This window comes from Pithys albifrons, chromosome 21 (assembly GCF_047495875.1).
Source record: "Pithys albifrons albifrons isolate INPA30051 chromosome 21, PitAlb_v1, whole genome shotgun sequence".
NCBI lineage: Eukaryota > Metazoa > Chordata > Aves > Passeriformes > Thamnophilidae > Pithys > Pithys albifrons.
The window spans coordinates 294374-320779 of NC_092478.1; the positions used below are offsets into that span (position 1 = coordinate 294374).

General features: G+C 44.8%; 1 protein-coding gene across 1 annotated transcript; it reads right to left on the reverse strand.

Moving 5' to 3' along the window:
• Positions 1-137: 137 nt before the first annotated feature.
• Positions 138-24645, reverse strand: PITPNA (phosphatidylinositol transfer protein alpha). The gene is made up of 12 exons (XM_071575425.1): positions 24442-24645; positions 19604-19634; positions 14235-14380; positions 13587-13678; positions 10237-10244; positions 9317-9391; positions 8859-8942; positions 7476-7553; positions 6458-6568; positions 4735-4857; positions 3976-4045; positions 138-2920 (listed from the first exon to the last, which is right to left on the reverse strand). Exons 1-11 carry the CDS (start codon positions 24459-24461, stop codon positions 3998-4000), a joined length of 816 nt encoding a protein of 271 aa, XP_071431526.1. The 5' UTR covers positions 24462-24645; the 3' UTR covers positions 138-2920; positions 3976-3997.
• Between the last annotated feature and the right edge of the window lie 1761 nt (positions 24646-26406).

Genomic DNA, 26406 nt, shown 5'->3' on the forward strand with positions numbered 1-26406 from the left:
GCCCCCGGAGGGCGGGAGGACCCCCCCCCCCCCCCCCCCACTCGGGGCCGGGGCGCCCCCTAGCGGGCGGGAGGACCCACCGCAGCGCCGGCCCCTCCCGACCCCAACCCCGAGACAAACGAGGCGCAGGCGGGAGGCTCTGTCTAGTATTTTATTAGATTCCGTTTCCAATATGCCTGTATTGGAAGATTTAGGAGACAAAAAAGGCACAAACTCACATTTAAAGAAACGACGAGATAATCTAACCCATTCTACACGTGTTTTGCCAAAGGAAAGAGCACGATGAACCCATCTGTACAGGGCAGGAGGCCGAGTGGGACGAACCCGGAGCGGGGATGGATGTGGTGGGCAGGAGGCCCCGCCAGCAAACCAGCCTGAGCCAGGCTGGGGCGAGGGACCTGCCTCCAGACCCCCGACCCCAGCGGGTGTGGATGGGAGCAAGGCCCCCGTGCATTCATCGCGCCCGGGTGGGCCAGTGGGTGGATGGGAGCGAGGGTCCCAGCACATCCAACCCCCTGGATGCACCCCCGTCCCGGTGCCAGTCCCGCCGGGAGCCAGCAGGTCGAGGGGTTCTTGCCAAAGCTGATGAAAGACACGGCACGGGAACGCTGCGTGATCTCCGCTATGCTCACTAGCAGGAACCTCGAGCATCAAGACTGAAGGGTCTTTACAGGATTTGTCTATCCCAGGGCTGAGGGATGCTTTCACTTTGGATCAAATCGGAAGGAAAGAAAACAAGGGGCAGGGAGTGGCGGAGTATTCAGGCTGAAGTTCCTGCAGTTCTCCCCCTCCTCCCCCCCAGGTTTTTCCACTAATCAGGAAAGCTTTGTGCAAAGCTCTTACTCTGAAATCAGAGGATCAAAAAAGGATTGCACGGTGGAATGTTACAATCTGCTTCCACAGCGATTAGTGTCATTCAGATGGAAAGCCTCTTGGATAACACAAACTGAAAGAACAAGTGTGCTGTGTGTATTCTCAGGTTGCCCTCAAGTGTAAGAATCCCTCAAAACGTAATCAACAAACACAAACAGAAGCCAGTACATAAATTCTCAGTTAAAAATACTTCAAACTAAAGAACTCTAACTGGGGCCTACACTCCTAGAAAGCTTCTGGAACAGCTACAGAACATGCCATGAAACATCCTGGTCCCAAACAGCCTCACAGACTAAAATTTAGTTTCTTTACCTATTTTACAATAAATTTGTTTTACTTCTGCCTGGTGAGATTGCTAAAAACCCCTCAAACCCCACCCCAACCCCACAGAACCATCTGAGGTCACTGAGAAGAGCCTGCCAGAGTTACTGGTACAATTCAGAGCTTATTGCACTTAGACATGAGTAAGGCAAAATAAACTAAAATAAAGGGATAAACTGCCCCCTCTCCAGAAAACCAAACACCATCCTCTCCCTCCAGAGCATTCCCATCTTCCCTCTGCAAACAGTTCTGATCCCAGGACTTGTTCAGCATTCCCTACAATCATTTCAGGATCTCCTGCTTGCAGGAGCAGGAAGGGCTGGGGAAGTTGGTGCATCACACAATGCTAAAAAGACTCCTCAAAAGTGGTGCTGCACCCATGACTGTTTAGCATTCAGTATTTCATCTTGGTGCTGCCAAATACAGAAGTAGAAAATGAAGTTATTACTAGTAAGGAGAAAAAGAAAAATTTCGGGGCTTAGGCATTAGCAAAGAAGTAGGACTTTTTTCTCCTATGTATTTAAGAAAGCAGCACTTTGACTGTTCTGCTTGGCTGATTGTCTAAAGCTGATATCAACACAGTTACAGGATTTGGGTTCAATAAGTCACCAGAGCTCTTTACATTAACAGTATCCTTTGTGATTTATAACAACCAACAGCCATCCTAGAAATCAACTGCAGGGCTTTACAGGTTGATATTTTGTAACACGAAAGGAGATATTTTAGTCGGTCTTGCAACAGGAAGAATATTATTGCTGAGCAGAACCACCACTCCATCCAGGCATCTGGATGTAACCAGATACCAAGACTTCACTTGTACACCCGTCTTTGCAACATCCCAATTGGTCCAGGGAGAATCAAACTATTACTAGTCAAAATCATTTTAGCTTTTTAAGTTATGGGAGAGCTTGGTAAATAAAGAACCAGGAAGTTTCAACATACGTCAAGAAAGATTTTTTTAAGACTGACGGACAGCTGGAGGACAACAGAGCTACCTGGGCCAAAGGGACCATGGACCCCTAAATTGAAACTGGACAGGCATGTGCTGAAGGTCCCAGCACGGGGATGCTGACGGCAGCTCCTGGGCAGTCTTCACTTCATGGATGCTAAGACAGAGCAAAGTAATGCCATGCAGGAACCATGGATCACAGCTCATCACAGACCAAGAACTCTCTCTGGCTACTACTCATTACCCTGCCATTAAATAACTTCCCCTGCCTGAGCAGAGCATTTCGTGGAATAGTTTTGCACTCTAAAATACTGACAGTGTCCCCTCTCCAAACAGACATTCAACGAATGCTGAAGGGCCGGGCAGAAACAAAGGCGGCAGTTTATCCCATTTGTGAAAAAAAAAAAAGGAAAAAGAAAAAAAGAAATCTAAGTCACCACATCACAAGACTAATTGAGCTAAAAATGTCACTTGGAAATCAAACAGGGCCACATGGAAATTGGTCTGAACACAATGAAAAAAGAGGAGGAAGGAGTTGTAAATACAGAGATCTCTAAGTAACACGTCTCCGAGGAGCTTCCTCCTTGGGATACACGTGCTGACATTGGAGTGCTTAGTACCAGATGGTCTATTTGCTCACAATATTAAGGGGCATCTAGAATTAGCTATGGGAGGTTTAAAATCGCCTGCCGATTTGATAGGGAAAGGCTTGATCCAGAGATGGTCCATCAGTCAAGAGTGTGGATTCCCTGGGCCTTCCTGATGACTGTCTTGAAACTAAAATAAAGAGACAACAGGGAAACATTTTAGAACAACTTTGGAACAGCAGTGTGCCAGAGAAGTGTCAGAAAAGCTTCACAGAGCAAGTGTGAGTCACGCTGTCACCAGGCAGACAATGGCAACACAGCACTGCATCATGACATGGCAGCACTAACCCAGAGAAAATGTGAATAAAGAAGAAAAGGAAAAAGTTGAAGTTGCACTAAAAAAATTATCTATCAGAAGACATCCCTTCAGGCACTCCCTTACCTTGCTCCCCACCTACCACCAACCAACCAGCAGTTAACAGAGGACAAGCAGAGATAAACACTCAGTACTCCAGAAGGACGAGGCTCTGCCCCACCCCATTCTTCCCAAGGATAACTGGGATGGCATTTTACTGCCCTAGAAAAGTCGTGGCTAGTTACCTGGACTTCTCAACATGAATGAACAATCTTTTCTTTCTCCTTGCTTTCTTCTCTAATACTATACCACATTTTTCTACAGTATCTAAGAAAAATTCACCAAAACCAAGGCTCAAACTGATGACATAATTTAACAAAATAGAAGGAAAACAAGTCAAAAGCTTTAAAATTGTCAGTGCTGCTTCTCCTGCAGTGTGATGTGCTGCCCCAGGCCTCGGCCATTAGCAAATACTGCTAACAAGGAATGCAAGAAATAAATTCTTTGCAAATATGCTTGAAATGTTCCATTTCCAACTGTACTCTAAGTATTTGCAGGGCCAACTTTCTTTTTTGACACACAAAAGTTTCTTTGCAAGTCAAGGAAAGTAACACATGCATTACAGAAATATGAATAGCAGTAAAATCTACAAAATGTTCTAACACATTTTTCTTCCATTTCTCACTCAGACATTTCTTTAGAATAGATCTGAAATGAGACAGTAAACTCACTCATCAACCTGTCAGTGAAACGGGTTCCCTATAAAAATAATCAACACCACAAATTTGCCTGTCAGAAGCTATGAACAAGATCATTTCTTACACTTTTTTGGGTTTTTTAAATTAAATAATAGAGCAATACAGAGTTTTTCAAAATCCCTTAATACCTACAGTGCACAAGGAAGGAGTCATATTAGTCATCTGCAGCCGACATTCCTTTCACTGGATCTTTTTCTCTCATCTGAAAGAGGAAACAATATTCAAGTAGTGATTTTCACATGTTATCTCAAAAGTTATCAGTATGGAACACAGTAACTACCTCCTGAATGTAAGACATTGACTATATTTGAGTGTTTGTGAAATGCACATGCAGGCACCATGTCTGCTTCAGCTGTGGGTTGGCTACAGGATCTGGAACAACCAGTGTGTAAGAGGCAGAGTGTACACAAAACTATAATGAAAGATCCTGAGGCATGAAGGGAGCAAAGGGCACAGAGCAGGATGCAAACAAGGTTCTCATTATAACCAAACTTGTGTTTCTCAGAGTGACAATCCTGTTACATACCCTCACTACCTGCTTATAGTACTTGGAGCTAAAAAACCTTTTACTCAACTAGTTTTTGGCAACTAAGGAGGACAAAATCAACTATTCAGCTTTGGGTAAGAGCAAATAGAAGACAATAATCACTGACACTCAGACCTGTGGTTCAATACATTTACTGGCTCAAGAACAAACAGGCCATAATGTTTAGAAGGAGATGTCAGCATGATGGAGTCATGGCCAGTCATTCAAATCACACACAGCATGACCCAAATAGCAGGAGGACAATACACACGATGCTCTGACAATGCACCAGTCTTTCCTCTCTACTGTACTGGAGAGAAGCAGTTTCTCACACAACCCCTCCCTGCCCTGCTTTTTCCACTGACCTCATCCAGCTGTCTCTTGGTCTCCTCCTCCATCCTACGAATGTCCTCCATAGTCAGATCAACCCACTTATCAAGCCAGCAAAAGAGCTGTCGATGGAAGTTTGTGAAGAGACGTTTTTCTTGCTGCAAAAGGAGGAGGAATAAAACACAAACGAGCTCAGTCATAGGGCCATTACCACGGATCTACCCCGATTGCAACAATTTTCAGAGATGTGTACACTGAAGAATCAGGTCCCTCACCCACCTTTCCATACAGCTGCCACAACTGGAAACTGGAGATAGCCAATTTTCATTCTTTCAACAGAATATCTAATCTAGAACCTTGAAGCCTCAGAGAAATGCCTTTTTTCCCCCCCAAGCCTAGACAGCAGTCTGCACACTGCACTGAATTAGTGAATGCTTTAGCAACTTCCTTTGACTTGATAGCATTGTTCTGGCCCAAGTAAGGTGCTTCAAGCTGGGTTTACTTACAACACGAGAGTTGGCCTGAAGGGTGCAGAAAAAAGGAGAAATGGGTATTTTTAAAATAATCCTTAAACTTGCCAAAAACTGGGAGTTAGGAAATGTAAAGGGCTGAAATGCAGCTATCTCACTTTTTTCTTTTGCACTGAACTAAAAAAAATGCCTAAACTTGTTTTCCACAGCTGAAACACTTTAAGCACAGGTAACCAATCTGCACAAGCTACTTCAGGTTTGGAGCAATTTATCTCCACTTTATAGGAGAAAAGCTAGACAGAATCGTTATATTAGACAGGGATACAGAATACCTCTTGGAAAGTCTTCATTAAGGAAATAACTTCAGTTTTAGCAGCTATGGGTTCACATCTGATAACCTACTCTTACCAAAAAGCAGCTCTACCACTTTGAATCAAACCTCCTAAAAAGAAAGGGATTGAAGACACTGCCTTGTTCATGGTTTTGTTACACAGGTATCTGAAATCCTGTAGCACCACGGTCATTCCCCCTTGCAGTACTCTTCAGATTGTATCACCAGAGAATTGCTTTGCAAAAACAATGCTGTGGTTTATCAATATTAACCACTGAGAAGTCTCCATGATCTGAAGGCACAGGTGTTTTATGAACATGGTATTGTTCGGAAAATCACACACACTGATTCCCACCCTGGCGCCGTTCATGGGTTATGGACTCTGCCACAGAAAAAGCTCTTTTCAGGATACTGATTTTGGTTTAAGTTAATGAAATTTCCTACCATTCAACCCTGTTTTTGAATACAAGCAGCAGACTAGAAGTAGTAAACATGACTGCAACTCTAGGACTGGCCAGAAAGATCCTGAGCTGATCAGCATCAAATAGCTGAAGCTGTAACTCTCTCCCCACAAAAACATCTTGCCCCTAAGCAATATAATTCTAGGATAAATTCATCATCATTCACAAAACAACTACCAAGTGACTGCAATTACCAGGGTGATCTATTAAACACTGCAAAACAGTCAATTTACCTTCACACATTAGCATGAAAACAGTTCAATAGCCAATTCTCAGAATAATCAGCCAACCCTGCCCTTGGATTAGCAGCAAATTGAATCCATGTTTAACTGATTGCAATATTTCAGCAAAGGTCTTGATTGCACTGCCTGAGGTGACATGACTGGGTTTCAAGTTAGTATCTACAGGCAGATACATTATAAGCTGCTGTGGTGCTAAAGGAGGTGCGAGATGAGCCATGTCTCATTTCCACATCTCTCGTCATGAAGTAACTCACCTTCTGTATAAAGTTCTCAACTTTATTTTGCAGGCCCCACCACTTGAACTTGACTGTTACCAGCTTGTAAGCACACATGTATGGACAATCTGACTGTTTGCCCAGGTCCTTCTGGAAAGACACAAGGATACTCACATTGAAACACAGGCCAAGTGTCTACAGGAAGCAGCTCTTTCAATCCTAACTAGGAAGTTTTTTCACAACTCCTCACAGTTCTCTAGTATCCTTACATCTTGCTTATCTTCTATTGACAAGTTTTGTCACATCTTAGCTCACCCCTTTTTCAAGGTATAGAAGAGAGCATGAGGGAAAGTAGACCCTGATTTTCTTCACAGGTGTCTTTCCTTCCATGTTGAGAATGGACTATTCCTTCCCCTCCTCTGCTGTTCATTTTTACTTCAATTACATCTTTCAGTATCTCCAGTGTTATGGCACTACTTGGTTTCCTTAAAAATCTCTCAACAAAGTCCCTACCGAAAACATTTTGGAAATAGATTATGTCATCTGAGTCATCCACATAATTATTAAGCCTTAAGAGAAAACTCCATAAGGTTTCCTACTTCCTTTTACAGGAGCCATATCTATTTTTCTCATGTGAATCACCAACCTCAGTTTCTGCCAAGTTTGCCTGCTGGAGATCAGACTCGCACCCCTGTAGCTCCCACATCCCATCCAAGGTCCCTCTTAAAGACTGGTATCATATCTGCACCTGTAAAGTCTTCAGATTCCAAAGATTTCAGTGAAAGGTCATTATTTAGCTGTTTAATCCTTGAATTCTCTTGGGCGGACCCTTGGGCTGAACACCAGACAGCTCTGGCAGTTTCTTGGAACTCATTCTATCTCTTTGCACCAAACTCTTCCATTTCCTTTACCTTCAGAACAGATTCACAGCTGAGTTCTCTGTTTCCCTCTACGGAAGTGAATCCAACGTTTTACAGATACAGTCTTGGCTCCAAGCCCCAGTATCTGGACCTCAGCCATGCAAGCTGATACAGTTCCTGAACTGATCAATACGTACCTTCCAGTTGGGACCCAGAGGCCCACGTCCAGTCTTGACAGATTTAAAATTTGCTGGATCTTCCTCTGCCTTGTAATCCTATTGGACAGACACACAAGACTAAACACAAGTTGTCCTACTGTTACCCAGCTGCTCGCTCTCACAAAGAACTTATTTTTCTGGGCAGACTCACTTCTAACTGCTTTCTCAAGAGCTACTGTTTTCAGACTCCAACATCAGGTCAGGCACCCTTAAAGGAAACATTTCTCCCCGCTGTGCTGTGTCCTAGACTTGTGTGAAGTGGTAATAAACTGATAGGCCCTTTGTGAGGCTATCAGAAGATATTTAAGCTCTCGGGGTATGTTTCCTGTAACCACTTGCTCTTTTGGAGCTAAACACTGCTGCTACAGCACTCTCAGGGGCTGTGATATCCAGCATTTTTCACAGCACTCTACCAGCGTGATGCTCACATGCTACACTCTAGAAGACAAGTATAGTCAAACTCACAGTACCACCAGAAAGAAAGAGGCTTCAGTTATGGCTCCTATTGCACTGGAAATAAGTTTGCAGCATTCCTCTCCTGCATTTTGGATTAAGACTGGGGTGTGCACTCTCCTCCTACCCTCAATTCAATTAGTATGAAAACAAACTCAAATCATCATTAGTTTACTGCCAAAGGTGATCAGTTGGAAGCACCTTCTTCAGGAGTCTTCTGCTCCAGGTGAATTCTCCTTGTTCTCTGACAGCACTTAATTCAGAGTAGTTTGTATTTGCAGATACAGCTGAGTACCTGTCTAACTTACAGAATCAGATGCTATTTATGTTCCACCAATTCATCTTTACTGTAAAGAAAAGCTAAAATAAGTACCAGTTCTGGTTTAATGTATCCAAAACCAAGTTTGAGAACAGGTAGATCACCTGTATTTGAATGGTACCAAATACTGTTTTAAAGTCAGGAAACAAAATCAACATTCCATTTTTATTCAGTTGGGGTTTTTTTCCAGTACATCCCTTACTTTCTTACAGTAACTGCAGTGATTAATAGAACAAAGTGTTAGCTACATGGTTTCAAGACACACTTGTGAAGCCATGGGTGAGGCTCAAAAAGGAGGCAGAGTAAGAGAGATCCTGGATGGAAAAGGCAGTGTCATTTCCTGCTATTCAAGCCCTTAGTCAGCTGCAGTGCTGTGGAACTGAACTGCTGCAGGCCCTGTACGACAGCAACACATTTCAAAGTGTTGATGCAGCTTTTAAAAGAGCTCTTCCTCCAGCTTGCTGGAACTTTGAAGGAATGCCTTCACTTGTCCTGCTACTTGTGACCATTCCTGGGAACACAGTTTGTACATTATCTCTCTTTTTGCACAAGGCCTCCCACACCAGGGAGCTCCTACCCACCCACCATACCTTGGGAAGGACTTGACTCCGATCAGCAATGTCTATGTAAATGGCTTCTACACTCTTCCATACCTCTGGCTCCAGTTTATGCACCTGCAGGGAAAGAAAATGACTTATTTAACTGGTTCAATGACAGAACATTCCCATCCTAAGACTGTAAAAAGCCAGCTGGAGATGCAGACACCCAGAGCTCCCATTCCATACACATAGAGGACACTGTGGTAAACACACAATGTGGGATCTTCTGAAGAAGCAAAGGTGCTCACACAGAACAAGTGTTTGGGGGTCAATTTTATTCAGATGTGAGAAGCCAACCAGAGGGAGGCTCTGCCTTGCTAGGCAGAAAAGCATTTCAAATCCAGGAACACAGTGAACAAACAGTTCCACACAGCAATTCTCTTATCAAGCACAGAAAGCAGCATTGTGACATTAAAGAGATGAGTAAAATACATGACACAAGTACTTACATTCTCTTGTGTTCCAAGATCTGATTTATGCCAGGTTTCAATTTTGATCAGGAAGTCATCTTTCATATACTCATTCTGTCATCAAAATAAAGCTTCTTGTTACTCTCAGGACATATAACTTGTCTTCTTATTAGCTAGATAAGCATTAAGAGAGTCAACTCCTAGAATTACAATTTGATTGGGGTCTGACTTAGGAAATTTCAGAATTATTTGTAAGCACATCGTTGCTTTTAGCAAAATCAATGATCACTAATTCCTTGAGATCAAATAAAGCACAAGCTGTTCACTGAAGCAATGAAAGTTCCATTGCTTTAGTGAAACATTTGGAGTTTATAAACAGCTTTTCTGCCACTCCTTTCAGAGTTTAGAAGGGATAATGTAAGTCAACTAGGCAGAAACTGTCTTTTCAAACTCTCTTTTCATATTTTGATGCAAATCTTCAAATTAGTAACATATTAAACTGATGTGTTCAGAGCTTTTGACACTGGAAAGGGAAGGGACAAAAGCACAGTTCTGCCAAGTAAGCAAAAAACTTTCCATTTCTCACTATTACTGTAAGTAGCAAAGGACTTCCAAAGGTAACCCTATCCTCCCTCAAGGGAGGAGAAAGAAAAGCACAAGCCAGTGAAATACTCAGCAGGTAAAAAGGAAATATCAAATTCAGAAGGCAGATTACTCAAAGGCATGTCATGGCATAGGCTAACTGGCTTTTGCTCAGTTTCCACAGGGAATGGTACATTCCCTTTTGTAATGGGAACAGATCCCTGTCCCCAGTCACAAAGTGTAGGTAAGGGGGGGGGTTAATTACATGATCTTGCAATGATAAAAGCTGAAGTGGCTTTAGCTCAGGCTAAGGAGCTTCTTACATCCAGAACATTTCAGACATTATTCCACAGGTCATCAGTAAAAGCAATACTTACTGTAATAACTGGTCCAAGAAATCAACACATGAAAAGAAAGAAATACAGCACTTTAGTGAACAAAGACTGTACAGCAACCACTGCCCTCCTCCCACTATCAGCAAAACACGGGCAGCTTCAGCACCCCAGGGGGCTGCCAACACTACTGAGTTAAGAAACATGGAAGTTGTTAAAAACCAGCTAAGTTCACTCTCTACTCCTCTGGAAATTCTCAGACTTGAAGAAACCCAGAGGAGCAGCAATTAACTATGTACTGCCACTTCTGCTCCCTGGACTCCAGCCAGCTGGATGAGAAGATGGAATAAGTATGTTCAGCTGACAGCATTTTACCAATCTTTTCTCAGCCTGCAGGTAAGAAACCTCTCCATAGTTCTGGAGCAAACACATGCTGGATTTCAAGGCAGTGCAGACCTCACTGCTTCTGCACAGAGTAACCAGACCCTCTGCATCTCTACTGCTCATGGTAACCAAACTCCCTGGACAGTGAAGCTCAAGTATTCAACAGAGAAAAGCCATTAAAGATCCTGTAACAGTCAGCATCTGTTCGACCTGAGCCATCAGAGCACATTAGAAATTCTACTCAAGAATAAGGAAGTCTGAAGAGGGAGTTGAACTTCATTGGTCTGCTCTGAAGTTTAATATGAAGGCTTTATTAAACAGCAATTTGGTTTTAGAGGTACTACCACAATTTGTGAGTTTCCAACCCAGCATTCTGTAGACAGTTACTATCCCGAATCACCCATCATGCATATCCAGCTTCCTTAATTACCTACTGCTGGGCCTTGGATTCTTCTAAACCCCCAGCAAACTGAAAATTGCTTTTTCACAGCAATTTGACAGAAGACCAATTATTTAGGCTGATATGTTGGGGTGGAGGGAGAGAACAACCAGCCTCATTGAGGCTCATTTTTAAAAGGCTGAACTTCATCTCAAAGAACATTCATTACTTCCGCAGGAAGGAGGGATTTTTTTCTGCTAGTCCCAACAAAATAAGGAATAAACAGCAATGATTATAAACCAGAGCTATCCCATGACTATGTGCAACCACCTTAAAACAGCTTCCTTCACCTTAATTTCTTCCCTGTGGGGAAGACTTCTCATTTGTAAAGCAAATAAATTAATCTCTTTAGAAATGTCCATGAAAACTTAGATGCTCAGCTTGTTATAAATTAGGACCTGATCCTGAGGGGTTACAGCAATAACTCCTACACGTTTCAGCTGAACTCGTAACTTCTCAACTTCTTGACTTCTGGCCACAGGCCACACACTCAGAAGGGTGGAACTGGGCATTTAAATTCCCTCTATCTGCAGTACTACTTTGATAATGGTACATAATATGCATATTAAAGTAATAACTGAGCTTTTCAGGGAGATACAGGGAAACGTAAGAAGGATGATCCTATATAATTAAAAAAAATACCACAAGGCACAATTTACTAAAGGTGGTGCTTTGTTCCAGTTTAGAAGCTGTGTGTAACAGCTGATGTACAAGCCAGCAGTGCCCCAGGGAGCAGCACAGACACCGCCTCAGTGCAGGGGGGCACAGGGACAAGCACCATAACTCCGACACTCACACCAGGCTTGGTTCTTACTGTGTCCCTGGCTCTTCAACTCCAGGCTCTCCGGAGAGGAGTGAAAGCTCTGCCACCTGCTGTGAGCCAGCACAGCACTTTGTGCTGCCCAAAGACTCACGTGGGGCCATCCAAGGCTTGTCACGTACACCCAGAACACCCGAGTGCATCCCAAAGGAAAACGGTGACGTGTCAGAAACCCTGCAGCACATCCATGGGTTCCTCCCTCCTGCCCAGTGCCAGCAAGGGAAGGTTTCAGCAACTTTTCTGAGCTTTTCTCCATTCATGTCAGGCTGACAGATTCTCTGTCATTTATCAGCCTCCGCATCAAAAGTGCCTTCTGCTCCAAACCCCACAGAAAGCACTTTCTATCTCATATTATACACCTGTTTATTACAGTTGAGGATTTTTTTTGTTTTGTTATCATTTCTAGCATATCAAAATCTGAAATTTGATATGCTTGATTTTACAAACACTTTTTTTTCACTTAAGGAGAATTTTAGCAGTGTGCAACTGAAGGATAAGCAGGTAGGAATGACAAAACAAGTAACTCCACACCTTTGTTTCAGAAATTGGCAGAGAAGGAAAAGAGGAGAAGAAGGACACAGCAGGCAGTTCAGTGTGCTTAGCATGTAAATAAACTAGACATTTACTAACTAATTTAAGTAATATGCAGAAAGAAAACTATACAAAAATTGGAAAGGTTGCAAATAACTTTGTTTCCACATCTTGAATTATGTGATACATTAAAAATTTATTGTGCAGTTGCTGACAGTATCTGAATTTTGTATGTGAAATACCCGTTCCACAAAACTGCTGCATGTAATTTCACATGTTGAAGCAACACTATCCTCTCCTACTGCAAAGCTTTTTCCTTCTTTCAAAACACTTCAATTAAAATTCTCATAAGTAAACTCTCAAAAAATATTTTTTTCTATATTGAGTTCAAGTACAGTTGGAATTTTTATGTTTCTACTTCCCACAGCAACTGTACCACTACCAACTATCATATAATGTATCCTTCCAAGATACAAACAGCCTAAAGGAGCCAAAACCCCCATGTAAGTTTGGAGGTAAAGTGAAGTTTTCAGATCCTACAGCAGCAAAGACCCAAAAAGCAGCAGTGGTTAAACACTGTGGCTGGCAGCTTCAGTAAGATACTAAACACTCCTGTAGAAAAATGAGTTTGACATTATTTCACCAGTTCACACAGCTCCAGAGCCTCACCCCTGCCTTACAGATGGATTCACTTCATGCTTGTTGGGTGAGATTTGGATATTTGTGTCAAGCAGCTACAGCATTGCCTGTCCCACCGTCACTAACACAGATCCTGCAGCTGAGCAAATACCATCACTAACACTTGCTCCCTTCAAACTGCAGTAAGCAAGAGGCAACTGAGACCTGTCCTGTTCCCTTCTTGCATCTTTGACTGTTTTCCCCACCCTGTCAGTGCTGTGCTTGAGCACACAAAATCATCCCTCATAAATTTATTGCATTGGTGTTACACACCTGTTCCCTTAGTAGGACTAACATGTTTCTTAGGCTGTTCTTTTCCACTGTCCCTCAGTAGCAGCACATCAGACAAGGGCACTTTTTAACCCCTCAGCACTGTATTTTGCTTTTCCTGACCACAAAAAGGGCTTAAGAGAACAGAAATCCAAGATTTCGGAGCTGTAACAGCTTCCATACTGGTCACCTCCTTAGTTGTTCCCTCCTACCCTTGTCCCCACCCCCAGAAACCAAAAAGCCAGAATCCACAGTCCTTCCTGAGGCACTCACCAGTTCTGCAGTAGGGATAGGCATTCCATGCTTTTTCATGTATATTCAGAGCTCCTTCAGGGGCCAACATTCTCACAAATGTTGGCACCTTGCTGCAGAAGTTGGAAACAGGAAGAAAGGCAGTGATAAGGACTTCATGTAATGAGAGCTCTGGCCCAGCCACTCTGAGACAGGCAGGACATCACCTGGAATGCAAATGCTAGAAACATCCACTTGTGCATACTGGTAGAACTGGGAGGGTTCTCCCCACCCCTGGTATGATGTTTGCCAGAGATGCCAAACAGGACATGTTAGTATAAACCTTCTTTATATAATGAAAGATAAAAAGAAGGGGAAAAAAATTAGAGGTTGCAAGTAAGTTGAAATCTAGGAGGTATTTTGCACTTTAGCCAAATTCAAGTGTGAAGACACTGGATAGCAGGATCAGACTTGTTTTGAAAAGCCCAGAGCCAGATTTCCTTGGAACAGCCCCATTTTCAGGGGTGGACAGGTATACCAGTGATGCTCACTGCCAGCTGCTGTTACGCTCCTGCCTTACCTCTGTGTCTTTCACTCTTCACATGGCCTGTGATTTACAGGTGCTCCAACCCCCTTGCATCTTCCTCCACTCCCTCGTGCCCAGCTCTGGGAGTAAAACGTTTCCCGTACCTCTGTAGGTGGTAGATCTTGTGTGTGTACTGCCCACGCTCTCCATCTCTTTCGTAGGGCTCGTTCACCAGGACCTCCACTCCTTCACCTCCTCCAGTCTCATTCTTACTGGCTTCTGCCACAGAATACAGCTGCCCCACTTGGTACTGAAGAAGTTAAAGACCCATTATTAGCATGGCTGTAATTTAGCAGAAGTAATAACTTCACCAGAAAATGCCAAGGACAAATTTATTACCCAGGGGAGAGGGGCAGAGAAAAGGACATCCACTTGTAGGGCCAAATAAGAAGCTTATTTAATTTCATTTGATACTGAAAGCTTGAGTAGTAGCTAGGAGGAATGCACTGCCAACAAGATAGTTACCTTTAACCCTTAAATCTTAAGCTCCAAACCAAAACAAAATCAGGAGAAAGCAGAAAAAACTAAAGGAGCATCAGGACAATATTTAAAGAAAACAGATGATGTCCAGAACACTGTAGAAAAATCCTTTGTTTTCACTCTTTTTGGCACACAGGTGCCCCAGCTGTTCAGCTCAAATGGAGAATAAGGCACTGCCAGTCCTGAATCAGTAAGCACACAGTACTGCAGCCAGAACAGTCCCAAAGAACTTCATACAAAGTTTTTTTACAAAATGCTGTCACTGCTCCCCCTATTTTTTTTTCCTATGATCTTTGTTCTGGGTTATGGGTTTTTCTCTGTATCACACTTCCTCTTAGCCACAAGTTTAAACCACTAACAGGGAGAGCACAGAATTTCAACATACAGTAAAATTCTTAGCTAAGATCATTCTTCAGTCTCTTACTGACACACTTATTTGGCAGCATTGTTTAGCAGAAATCACTCACACCACTTGATACAACACAGTTTCTCTCATAAGAGGCATACACAGAAAAGCAGAAAAATCAGCAACATGAACAAAAGAGGTCAATCTTTTCTGCAGAAGACGTTAATGTGAATACACTCTTGCCTCTGGTAGCTGCAAGAGGGGATGCAGAGCTCAAAAGAAACATGATCAAATTAAGAAGATTCACTCAGGTCTCTCTGAGGCAAAGTTAGATGAGCAAAGTTTGAGGATGAAGAAGCTAAAGCACTAAGTAAAAATGAAGTGCTCTAACTTAACAGAGTTAAGTCTTCAGAAAACTTAAGCAAGCAAAACAGCAACTGTTGCCAAAGGCAACAGAACAGAGAGGCAATCTGAAAGGGTAATCCACAAAGTGTTTGGCATCAGATATGGAATGACTGGGGGAAAAAACCAACACCAAAATCAAAAAACCTCCAGAAGGTAATTACAAAGCAATGGAACACTGTTCAGGCCATCTTTTGCAGCACAGAGCTGTGCACAAGAGTCAGCAATAACACTTACCACTCCCTACACTAAAGTCCAGCCTGGAACACTGCAATGCAGCCCAGAAATACTTCACTGGGCTGGTACATCTTCAACAATGGAGGAAGGTTTCTACAGTTGTTAAATTTTTCTGTCGGAGTAGCCAGAATAACAACAGTTCCCAAGCCCCATGGTGTTCTGTACATCTGGTTCTAACAAAGACCATGGAAACATTTATTCTTAGTGCCAGAGCAGCTTTGCCAGAAGGTACTGGCCCAGGTTATATGAGCTGGCTGGACTGCTCCTGCACTGCTGCAGCAGTTTGGATTTTGGGCTGCAGTACAAGTCTCTGACTTGTGACACTTCACACACCACACAGCTCTCCGTGCGACTCCCTGCGTGTGACCCATACAAAAAAGAAACTCACCTCCCTCCAGAAGAGCAAAGTTGCTTTAGCAGGGTAAGGCTCACACATACACTCACAGTGAAGAGAGTTTATCATGGGTTTGGTAACTACAGCATAAGAGGGGCTTTGACTGCTTTGCAGCAAGTCCTGGGACAAGTCTCCAAGGGTACAAACTAATTCCTCTTAGTAACAAGTCTCATTCAGTCCTTCTCCCTTTCAAATACGCAGGTCAAAGTTCAGACACTAAGAGGATAAACCCTTTGGTTTAACATCTTCACCATTTAAACTTCCCTGTTATTTCTGAGCCTTTAATCTCATTGATAAAAGAGAAAAAGGCCCAAATAAAACTGTTCCAATGAACAAACCCCACAGCATCTGCCTGCAAAGGTTAACAGAAAAACAGAGTCTGAGTCCATGAATCTGGACTCCAGACAGCTACAGACAGACCTATTCTTGCAGACCTGAAAGCTCAAAAAAACCTTCTTCTCTTCTGCAAGAAGTCAGCCCTCTCAAACTGTGTCACAACACCTCCCAGACAGCTGACAGGGTATCTTCATTACACCAAATTTCTTTCAGAAGGCCTGATCTCAACATGGCCATCTCCAAGAACATTTGTTTTCCTGAAAGCAGCTTTGAACATAATTAATAAATAAGATTCCCCTGTGTTTGGCAAGCTCCTTCCCATGTGACAGGAACAGAGAGGCAGCACAGAATGTGTACTCACAGCTCTAATCCATACCAGAATTTCAGTGGCAGCTGGCACGACACCCACACAGCCACTCAAGTCCATGCTCCCAAAGTTGACACTGTGCAACACGACGTTGGTCAGAGTATGAGAGAAAAGGCTGGCACCCAGATACATCAAGGTGTTTTCCTTTTGGTCCCTGCAGTGGGACAATCTATAAAACACAGGAGTGCAGCCTGCCCTTGAGCAGGAACACATTTTGGCAGTTTCCTTGCAGGAGACAGTCCGCTGGAGTCTAACGCCTACATCCCAGCCTTCAAGTTTTAGTCATCACCAGGGCTTCTCTTTCACTGTTTTATCCCCACTTTAGCAGTTACTTGTCTAACCAGCCAGCACTGATCTCCTCAGTGCCATCCTGATCACTAGTTTTCTCTTGAATTCCATACAATTGGTTCAACCCATTTGTCAGGGGTGAGGAAACTGAATACAGAAGCCTCAGAATATCACAGAACCACACAGAAGACTCCCTCAACCCTTTCATGACGTCTCAAAGCTACAATTAATTTCATTCCCTATTTTACACATTGGTGGTATCAGACTTTTGTCAACAATTTGCATGCAGAAGATGTGAACTCTTACATCTTTTGAGCAAAAATAGTCCATATTAAAGTGAAATCAGAAGTCCTCTTGCTAGCCAGTAATGCTTAATGAGCAGCTACACAGTCAAGAGCTGTAAGAAGTCTCCAGAGCCCTCTTTAAGGGTTTGGTACACAAGGAAACCCTTGAAGGCAATGAAGCTTTAACAGCTGGTTTGTAGTACAGACAGCAGTGTGGTGACCAAGTGATGCACAGATGTGTCAGCATCTTTCCACAGAGGAAGGGGGTGAAGCAACAGAGAGAGCACTAGTCATCCTCTGAGTCAATGCTGGAAATGACCTTTCTTCTTAAGCCCACTTTTAACACTGCCAGATCACCCAAGTGAAATGCAAAGCTAAGTGGACTTTAGAACTCTTTCTGCTTAGGGAACTGGCTCCTGGAACCTGGGAAAAACACCAGACCTTGAAAAGGACATCACTCAGGGCACATGGTGACAATACAGATAGTTTGGGAGAAATTAAGTTTGGTCAAGTTGGGGTCTATCCACAGTGCAAGCACTGGAGCCAGAGTAGAGGAACACACTTCCTGAAACAGATAAGCACAGGGCACCCTCAGACAAGGAGGTTGCTGGAGACCGACAGATTTACCTACAGCCCAAACCCTCACCTTCCCATGGAGGCAGCCCACACACAAGGCTCAGACATGCCTGCTCCTGAACAGCCAGCCAGGGAGGGAAAAGAGCAAGGGACTCACTTTAACTGGATGAAGGCTAATCCTGGTATCAGAGAACTCAGAAAAACCCTGGGTTGGGTTCCATCCAGTCTAACCCCCTGAAAGAAACAATCTGTATAGTGATACTTTGACTTTCTCTTTACACAGCTTGATACCAAGGAGCCATATCACTACAAGGCAGGGCTCCTGTTATTCAGGCTGAGGTCTTCTGTTCACTGAGCTTGACTAGCTTGCCAATAACCCCACAGCTTTGTCTAACCTGCAAATTTACATCCTTTGCTTACTTGGCAAAGCTTATCATGTTAGTCCTTCCTTTGTCAAGGGCCTCCCCACACAAGTAATGCTCAGGCACAATAAAAGATCAAAGATCCCTACTGTAATACTTCAGTCTGACTTCTGTTAAAATTACTTGAAACAGATTAATGCAGAAAGCATAAAAGCTACAGACAGGGAGCAGGCAACAGACAGACTTCTGGCATTACAACACAGCCCACAGATCTACAATATTACTCTCTGATCAGAGGTCTAGGCTTTCCATCAGCATGTCATACCTGTCACAGCAGACTCATCCACAGGAGCAAGAAACTGAGCTTAGACACTGCTTTGTTTTACTAGCCAGCCCCATGGTTGCAGGAATGCACCACATCAGGTTCTGTCAAAAGTTATAAAAAAGTTCTAAAGGGTATGCTTAACACAGTGCTGCCATGAGAGCTGTCTGTGCCACACTATCTGCTATACTCAGAGGAAAGAAGAATGAACAAGAGTGCTGTTATCACAGCTCGCCCCAGGAGTCAGAACGAGCCCATGATCAGAGCTCACAAAACTAAGGCTTACAGCCAAGGAGCACAAGAAAAAAACCCCATCTGTAAGAGGAAATCTATTACAGATATGCTGCAGACTCAGTCATTTCAATTTCTACCTTGCTAGTAAGAAGGTTAAAACATTCAAAACATTTATACGGTCAGATTCTCTCTAAGAGTGGTGTTGAATCAGAGGGGAGGAAGGAAAGGCAAGCTGGAACTCAGAGGAAACAGCAGGGAAACAGCCACAGACTCTGCACAGCTATTCTATGACCAGTTCAGTGATCAAAAGCATAATGTCCCTTATAAACTACACTTCTCTTAATGAGAGCTTTATCTAAACAAAAAGGAAGTTTTCTGTCTGTAAGAGCTATAAAACACAGGTCTTAAAGCGTCCTAGGAAAGATATACACAGCCTTTCTTTTGCAAAACCAGCCTCATAAGCCACGAGAAAGTTTGGATCTTTGCCTAAGAGTTTAAAACCAAGGAGTTCCAGCAACACACAGTTTAAATGGTAACTTAAAATTTGTACTGAAGCTTCCTCTTCATGCTAAAAAAATAAAGAACAAGAGTACTACCCAAAAGGAAACTGCACTTTAAAACAGACAACTCAAGATTTATAGCCAGTGTATCTGAAGGCATAAGAGATCAGTACCCTCAGTCTTTAATTTGGTCAAAATGATGGTGAACAAGTAAAACAGCTCCCGGGGGTCCTGAAGAAAGTTACAGCCTTCTCTTGCATTTTCCAGTTTTTGTTCATATGAACTGCTTTGATCCCAAGTTTATTCACAGTCCTAAAGGAAGGAAGGAAGGAGAAGAGAACTTACCTCCTCCACAGACACAGGCAGGATAACTCGGCTGAAAGGGAATACAGAAACAGAATGTTACCAAATATCCCCACAGCTGCCCAATCTACACAGCACGTTCCTCGCAGCAGTGGCTGCACAGCTCTACTCTCCAATCCGTATTCCAGCATCCACCCAGGGCCACCATCCCTCTTACTCTTTAGTCACAAGACTATTTATATAATAACCACAAAGAGAACCAACACATGATGAGGCATAATTAGAATCCTCTACTAAAACCCTGTAATTCAAGAGACCCTCACTGGTGATACCTCGCTGGCCTGCAAATGTGCACAGCACCAACACAGCCACGTGCTCCTTCTCAGCCATCCTTTCAACACTCACATCTGATCTCTCCTCAAGCAGCTGCAGAGGGTTGCTGTGGGCCTCAACACTGGGCTGAGCTCTGCCACAGCCACGAGGCACTGCACAATCTGCTGACATGGCCCCAGCCAGCAGGAAACAGCCCTGAACAGAAAGCAGGGGGAGAGCTCCCTCAGAGCTCACTGCAAAGGAAGTGCTGCCACTTCTACACAAGTTCCTTCTTTTCACATTGTGGTTTCCTCAACGCTTCTTAGAACCAAGTGGCTGGGCAACAGAGCAGAAACTGCCAGAAATCACACTGAGATTTTTTGAAAAAGAATAAATGTAAAGCTGGCAGAAACACACACATGTTAAGGCCTTTAAAAATATCACGTCTATTGACAAAATGAAATTTGTACTTAACTTCTGCTTTCAGTAAGGATGATGCTAACAAGGAACCAGTGCAAGATAGAGATAAGGATACTGCTACGTGGGTGGAAGAATTTCCAGTTCTCTGGGAATTACTCTAAAGAAACTAGGGCACAATGGGATCAGAAAAAAGTCCTCCTTACTAGCAAACCAATTTTTAAAATGCAATACTGGTGAAAATTGACTTATTTTTTAACACGTTACCAGCAAGACAGCACAGAACAAACTGCAAGAGGAGCAAAGTTTACAGATTATGCAAGATCACTTATGAGTGGCTGCAAAGTACTGCAGAAAGAGCTACTGAGAACTGCAAATGAAGGCCAGTGTCAGTGAAAGCAGAATAGTGCACTACAGGCACTTGTTTTCAGCAAACACATGAGGTTGCTGAGCCCCAAATTAGCTATTGCCAACAAATATCTCCATTTTTTATGGAAATATCATCTCAGCAGCAGTTCAAAAGCAAACCAAACATCAGAAATTGGAACAGCACACACACACTCACACACACACACACTCACAGACTATTATGGCACTATGATCTCTCACGTGCCAACATCTTGAATACTGCACACAGTCCTGGTCACCTCATCCCAAAGAGGATACCAATTCAGTGAAGGAAGGAAAAAAAGATGAGTGGAAACAGGAAAAGCTTCCATGTGAGAAGAAAGCAGTTAGGCATAGCCCTTCAGCTTGTGAGAACAAACCAGCTAAAGGGCTCAGGTATGACAGAGCACTAGAGATCATGAATGGTGTCAAAAAGCAAATGGAGAAGGAATAGTGACTGTCTCACAACAGAACAATCATTAGGCAACAAATTTTAGACCAAATCAAGTGTATTTCTTTACATCATGTCTACTGAAGTCATGGGATTCCTTGCCAAACATGGAAGTATAAGCGTTTTTCAATAGAATTTGATCAATTCCTGGAAATCTGTGTGCCCCTGGTGGCAGGATACACTGACCAACAACTGTACGTGCTATCAGACTCTGCTTCCTGAAAACATCTGCTAAAAGGCAAGGTGGAAGAGGATCTCTGGTCCAATTCAGTTTGGCATTCCTTACATAAGAGAGGACAAAAAAAAGGGAAATGGATTTTCACAGGCAGACCTTGCCATCAATCATGACATTAGGTTAGTTACCTGGATAAAACTGAGGTAAAATTAAATGAAAGACAGGTGATAAGTAAAGGTGAAAGACCAAGAAATGGGGAAGAAACAATGGCTTTGGAATGGAGTCAAAATACTTTTCTTCAGAAAATTTGGTGTGAAAACACTGACACAGGCTAATGAAATTTCATGCAGGAAACTGGAAGACACTAGATCTGAGTATTTATCTTAGAGTTCAATGCTCATCAGTGAAGAAACAGAAACAAACAACTTCAATGGTTTACAATTTGTTCAGCAAACCCAGAATGCAGGAGTGTATAACACTTACAGGTATTCAAGTAAGTAATAAAGAAGGAGGGGGGAAGACTCCTCAAGAGGATCCAGAGGAAAAGCTTCACAGGAGCAGCAATGGGAACAAAGATTCCCAAGGGCAGGATAGAGCCTACTCAGATTATGAGAAATTATACAAGGTGGTTGGCCTGAAAATGGTGAGGAACATTTAAGATCCCTCTTAGATTAAAATCTGTCTCAAATGACAGCAAAGGCAAGTACAGCTGCAGAGAAGGTCACTGTTATTATTGTCACTTCACAGGAAAGGGAAGTGAGACTCCATAGTCAGAGTTCCTCAAGCTCTCCTCATGTAGCTTAAATCAAAATAAGGAGAGCAAGCAAGACTTCAACCAGCATGTACAAACCCTGCAACAAAAAAAATGCCAACAAGTGAACAAAATCCACACAGTATCTGCAGCATGGATGGACAGGAACAAAAGGTAAGTCTGAAAGACTGATAGGACATCAAGCAAAAAGTTAAACTCATCACTAATAACTGTCAGGAGGAGAATCTGCCCAGACAGGACGACACAGACTGACTGACAATGAAATGGCATCAGGTTTTTGTTACATTGCTCTGTGTCTGTAACATCACCTCAAATACCTATGGAGATAACGAAACCCATTTGATCGAGTGGGGAGGATGTGACAAGGGGTCACAGAGATGGAAGAACAATCTGTTCAGATGCCATGTGGTTACAGATCACTGACATCTTCACCACCTACAGTAGGAAGGCTGTAAGGTGTGTGTATGCAGTGTTTGGGCAAACAGACTAATATAAGCAACAGCAAAACAGTAATAGCAAAGTACCTCAAACAGCCAGGTGACCAAAACAAGGGTTTCCAGATGCTTCCTGGAACAGATTTCATCAAAAAACATCTCTAATAGGATGTAAAATGGGCAACTTCAACATACAACACTGAGGAAAGACACACCAGAACCAATACAATGACACAACTCAGTATGTGCAACTCTTAGAGATGGTTGGGAATCCCAAGAAGTCAAAAAATAAATACTCATGTCAAAGTACATCAGCAACCTTGACTGTCCTTACAGACACACACATATACATCACTAAGGACACAAAGAAGGGAAGAAAAGAAAAAGGACAAGGTAGCTAATGACAACATTTAAAAGGTCTGCTGATCCTTCTGAAGACAGAAATGGAAGTCTGTAAAAAGAAACAAATGTAGGAATTCTGGTCTTTTAACCTTTACTCTTAACATTTATACTTCACATCTTGTTTTTGAAACAGACAGTGTGAAAGACCAGGAGACATGCTTGGTGAGGGAAATAATATTGAGTAAAATGACTTTTGGAAGTGATGCTCATAAAAATGAACTGTTCACAGTCTTAGAAAAATGTGAAAATTCCAAGTACATACGTTCCCACCTTCACAGCACAGCTCCCTGCCAGTGAGCTTTACTGAGGTACAGGCCAAGAGTTTGGGAGAAGAGCCATGAAGAAGATACAGGACTGTGAATAGAATAAACCAGCCAAGGTGCTATCAGAGTAGCAGTAAACTCACAGGAAAATATCAACAAAACAAAGGTTACAGAAGGAGCTAATTATCTTTTCATGCATCTGAAACCAAGTACTTAGTCCAGGCTTCTGTCTGGTACCCAGTTGAACACTACAGTGTCTCTGTGTGACAAAGAGCAGCTCTGCTGCTGCTCTTGAATTCCACACTCCTGTCGTTGGATAGAAACAGCAAGGGTTTAAGACTGGAGGGGAAAAACGTTAATCAAGTTTGAAGACAAGTACAAGGATCAGTACAACTCTCAACACAGTTTTAATATTTAAATCCACTCCATGGTCCATAATCTGGCAAAGTAATTGCTATAAAGAGCACACAGTCACGCAGGTGAATGTGTCTAAGGGAAGACCTGAAACCCCACATTGTCACCGGGATCCCACATACCTTTCATAAGGGAAGAGGAAAATATAAACGGAAAGTCTTTTTCACTACCCCAAAGAAGTTTACGACGGTGGAATGCACTCAAGAACGCACTTGAGCTAACCTTAGGAATTCAGGAAAGAACTATGTGCAGGAATATGCAGAGCTTGAAGACACCCAGCCAAAGTGCACCAGTCCAAGAATATATTCCACATTACCAAGCCCAAAGCTGCTGAACCAAAGACTTCTGTGAAGAGAGTGTGACTGTGACTAATAGCTATACACCCTGACATCCAGCCGTTTTCCACCCCTTCATCCCCATCACGGGGCACAACAACCGCAGCAGTCTCAGGGTCAGCAGAGAACTCCAAGGTCTGGTTTCCAACATCCAAAAATATTCCGGAGCTGCCTTATCCCTGACATTCTTGGAGTCTCCCCTTAGCGATTACACAGCTCAAGGCGGAGGGGTCCAAAGCCAGCCCTGACACTTGACTCTGTTACAGTGAGCAGGGGGCCCAGACGCCCCCGCCTCCCGCAGACACCCCCGGGGATGACCCCCGGTGCGAGGCCCTCGGCACAGGAGCACCCACCGCCCGCCCGCGGGGTCCCGCAGAGGGCCCGAGCGGCCCCCGCCCCTCCGTGACCTTCACTGCCGCCCCCCGGCCCTCCCGGCGCTGCCCCCTCCGCCCGCCCTGCCCACCGCGCCAGGCCCGGAGGTGACCCCAGGGGCCGGGCCGGGAGCTCCCCGCACTCACTATTCCTTGATGAGCACCATGGCGGTGCCGCCGCGCCTCCCGCCCGGGCCGGCCCCGCCGAAGGTGACAGGAGGCGCGTCCCGGGGCCGCTCCGCTGGGCCGCGATGGACCGAGCCGAGCCGGCCGCGCCGCACCGGGACGGGGGGGCCGCGCCGGGGGCCGGGCCGGTTCGTCTCTGCGGCAACGGCTGCGTCAGCTCCGCGCGGGGCGGGCCCGAGCAGGGCCGGCAGCGCCGCCCCCGGGAGGGAGCGCGGCCCTGGGAGTGGGGGGAGCGCGGCCCTGGGAGTGTGGGGAGCGCGGCCCTGGGAGTGGGGGAGAGAGCGCGGCCCTGGGAGTGTGGGGAGCGCGGCCCTGGGAGTGGGGGAGAGAGCGCGGCCCTGGGAGTGTGGGGAGCGCGGCCCTTTCGGGGGGAGAGAGCGCGGCCCTGGGAGTGGGGGGAGCGCGGCCCTTACGGGGGGGGAGCGCGGCCCTTACAGAGGGGGGAGCGCGGCCCTTACAGAGGGGGGAGCGCGGCCCTTACGGGGGGGGAGCGCGGCCCTGGGAGTGGGGGGAGCGCGGCCCTTACAGAGGGGGGAGCGCGGCCCTTACGGGGGGGGAGCGCGGCCCTGGGAGTGGGGGGAGCGCGGCCCTTACAGAGGGGGGAGCGCGGCCCTTACGGGGGGGGAGCGCGGCCCTTACAGAGGGGGGAGCGCGGCCCTTACGGGGGGGGAGCGCGGCCCTTACGGGGGGGGGGAGCGCGGCCCTTACAGAGGGGGGAGCGCGGCCCTTACGGGGGGGGAGCGCGGCCCTTACAGAGGGGGGAGCGCGGCCCTTACGGGGGGGGAGCGCGGCCCCTCCCTCGGGTGTTCCTGGGTCAGCTGTGACATTTTAAACTATAGCCGCTCCTTTAGCGTTCTCCCAAGAGGTGTAAATTGCATGGCATGATTTGTTTCACCTCCAAGGCTGGCGTTCCCAACGCACTACAGCAGTCACTGGCAGGTTCTCTTGGCAGTCCCTCAGATTTTCTGAATCAATTCTGATGTTTTTAATTATAGCTGCTTCTTTAGGTTCTCTCAAGAGATGTAAACTGCACAGTATTGATTGTTTCAGCTCTGAGACTGGAGTTCCCAAGAAGTCTCCCAGCAGTGCCACAAAGCCCTCCTGCCGCCAGTAGGTTCTCCTACAACGATAGAATCATCCAAGGGTTTGGGTTGGAAGGGCCCTTAAAGATCATCCAATTCCAGCTCCCTCTGCCCTGGGCAGGGACACCTCCCACTGTCCCAGGTTGCTCCAAGCCCTGCCCAACCTGGCCTTGGGCACTCCCAGGGATGGGGCAGCCACAGCTTCTCTGCCCAACCTGTGCCAGGGCCTGCCCACCCTCACAAGGAAGAATTCCTTCTGTGTATCTTACCTAAATTTCCACTCTTTCAGTTTCAACCCGTTACTTCTTGTCCTGTCACTACACTTCTGATGAGGAGTCCCTCTCTGGCTTCCCTGTAGGCCCCTTCCAATACTGGAAGGGCCTGTGAGGTTTCCACACATCCTTCTCTTCTCCAGGCTGAGCAGCCCCAAATTTCTCAGCCTGTCTTTATGGGGGAGGTGCCTCAGTCCTCGTGTCAACTCCTGACCCTCCTCTATTGGGAGGGTGAAGAGGAGGAATGAGTAATGATCAGGGTATTAATGCAAATATCCAGGGGATAAGTCAGTGCTACAACCAGACAGGGTGAGTGTCCTCAGGTAATGGGCTCCACCTTGTCATCAGGTCATGATTTATCACATTTTCAAGTTGTCTTCAGTTTTCAATATTGCTGCTGAGCTGCAGCCACCCAGGCTTCACCTGGCATCAAGAGTAACCCCAGATACATATCAGAAAGCAATGGCAAAAACCCTTTTCTGTAACCTGTACTCAGTAAAAAACACTGAGGAGTGCTGATCTTACTACTTTTGTCACTGGAATCACAGAGCAAGGACTGTCATTATTGGATT

Excerpts from the sequence above, each read along its gene's own strand:
- PITPNA (XM_071575425.1), bottom strand. The coding sequence starts at position 24,461 with ATGGTGCTCATCAAGGAATA. Across the intron at positions 13,679-14,234 it reads AAGATCTACCACCTACAGAG|CAAGGTGCCAACATTTGTGA; the intron begins GTACGGGAAACG and ends CAACTTCTGCAG. Across the intron at positions 6,569-7,475 it reads CTCTGGGTCCCAACTGGAAG|AAGGACCTGGGCAAACAGTC; the intron begins GTACGTATTGAT and ends GTGTCTTTCCAG.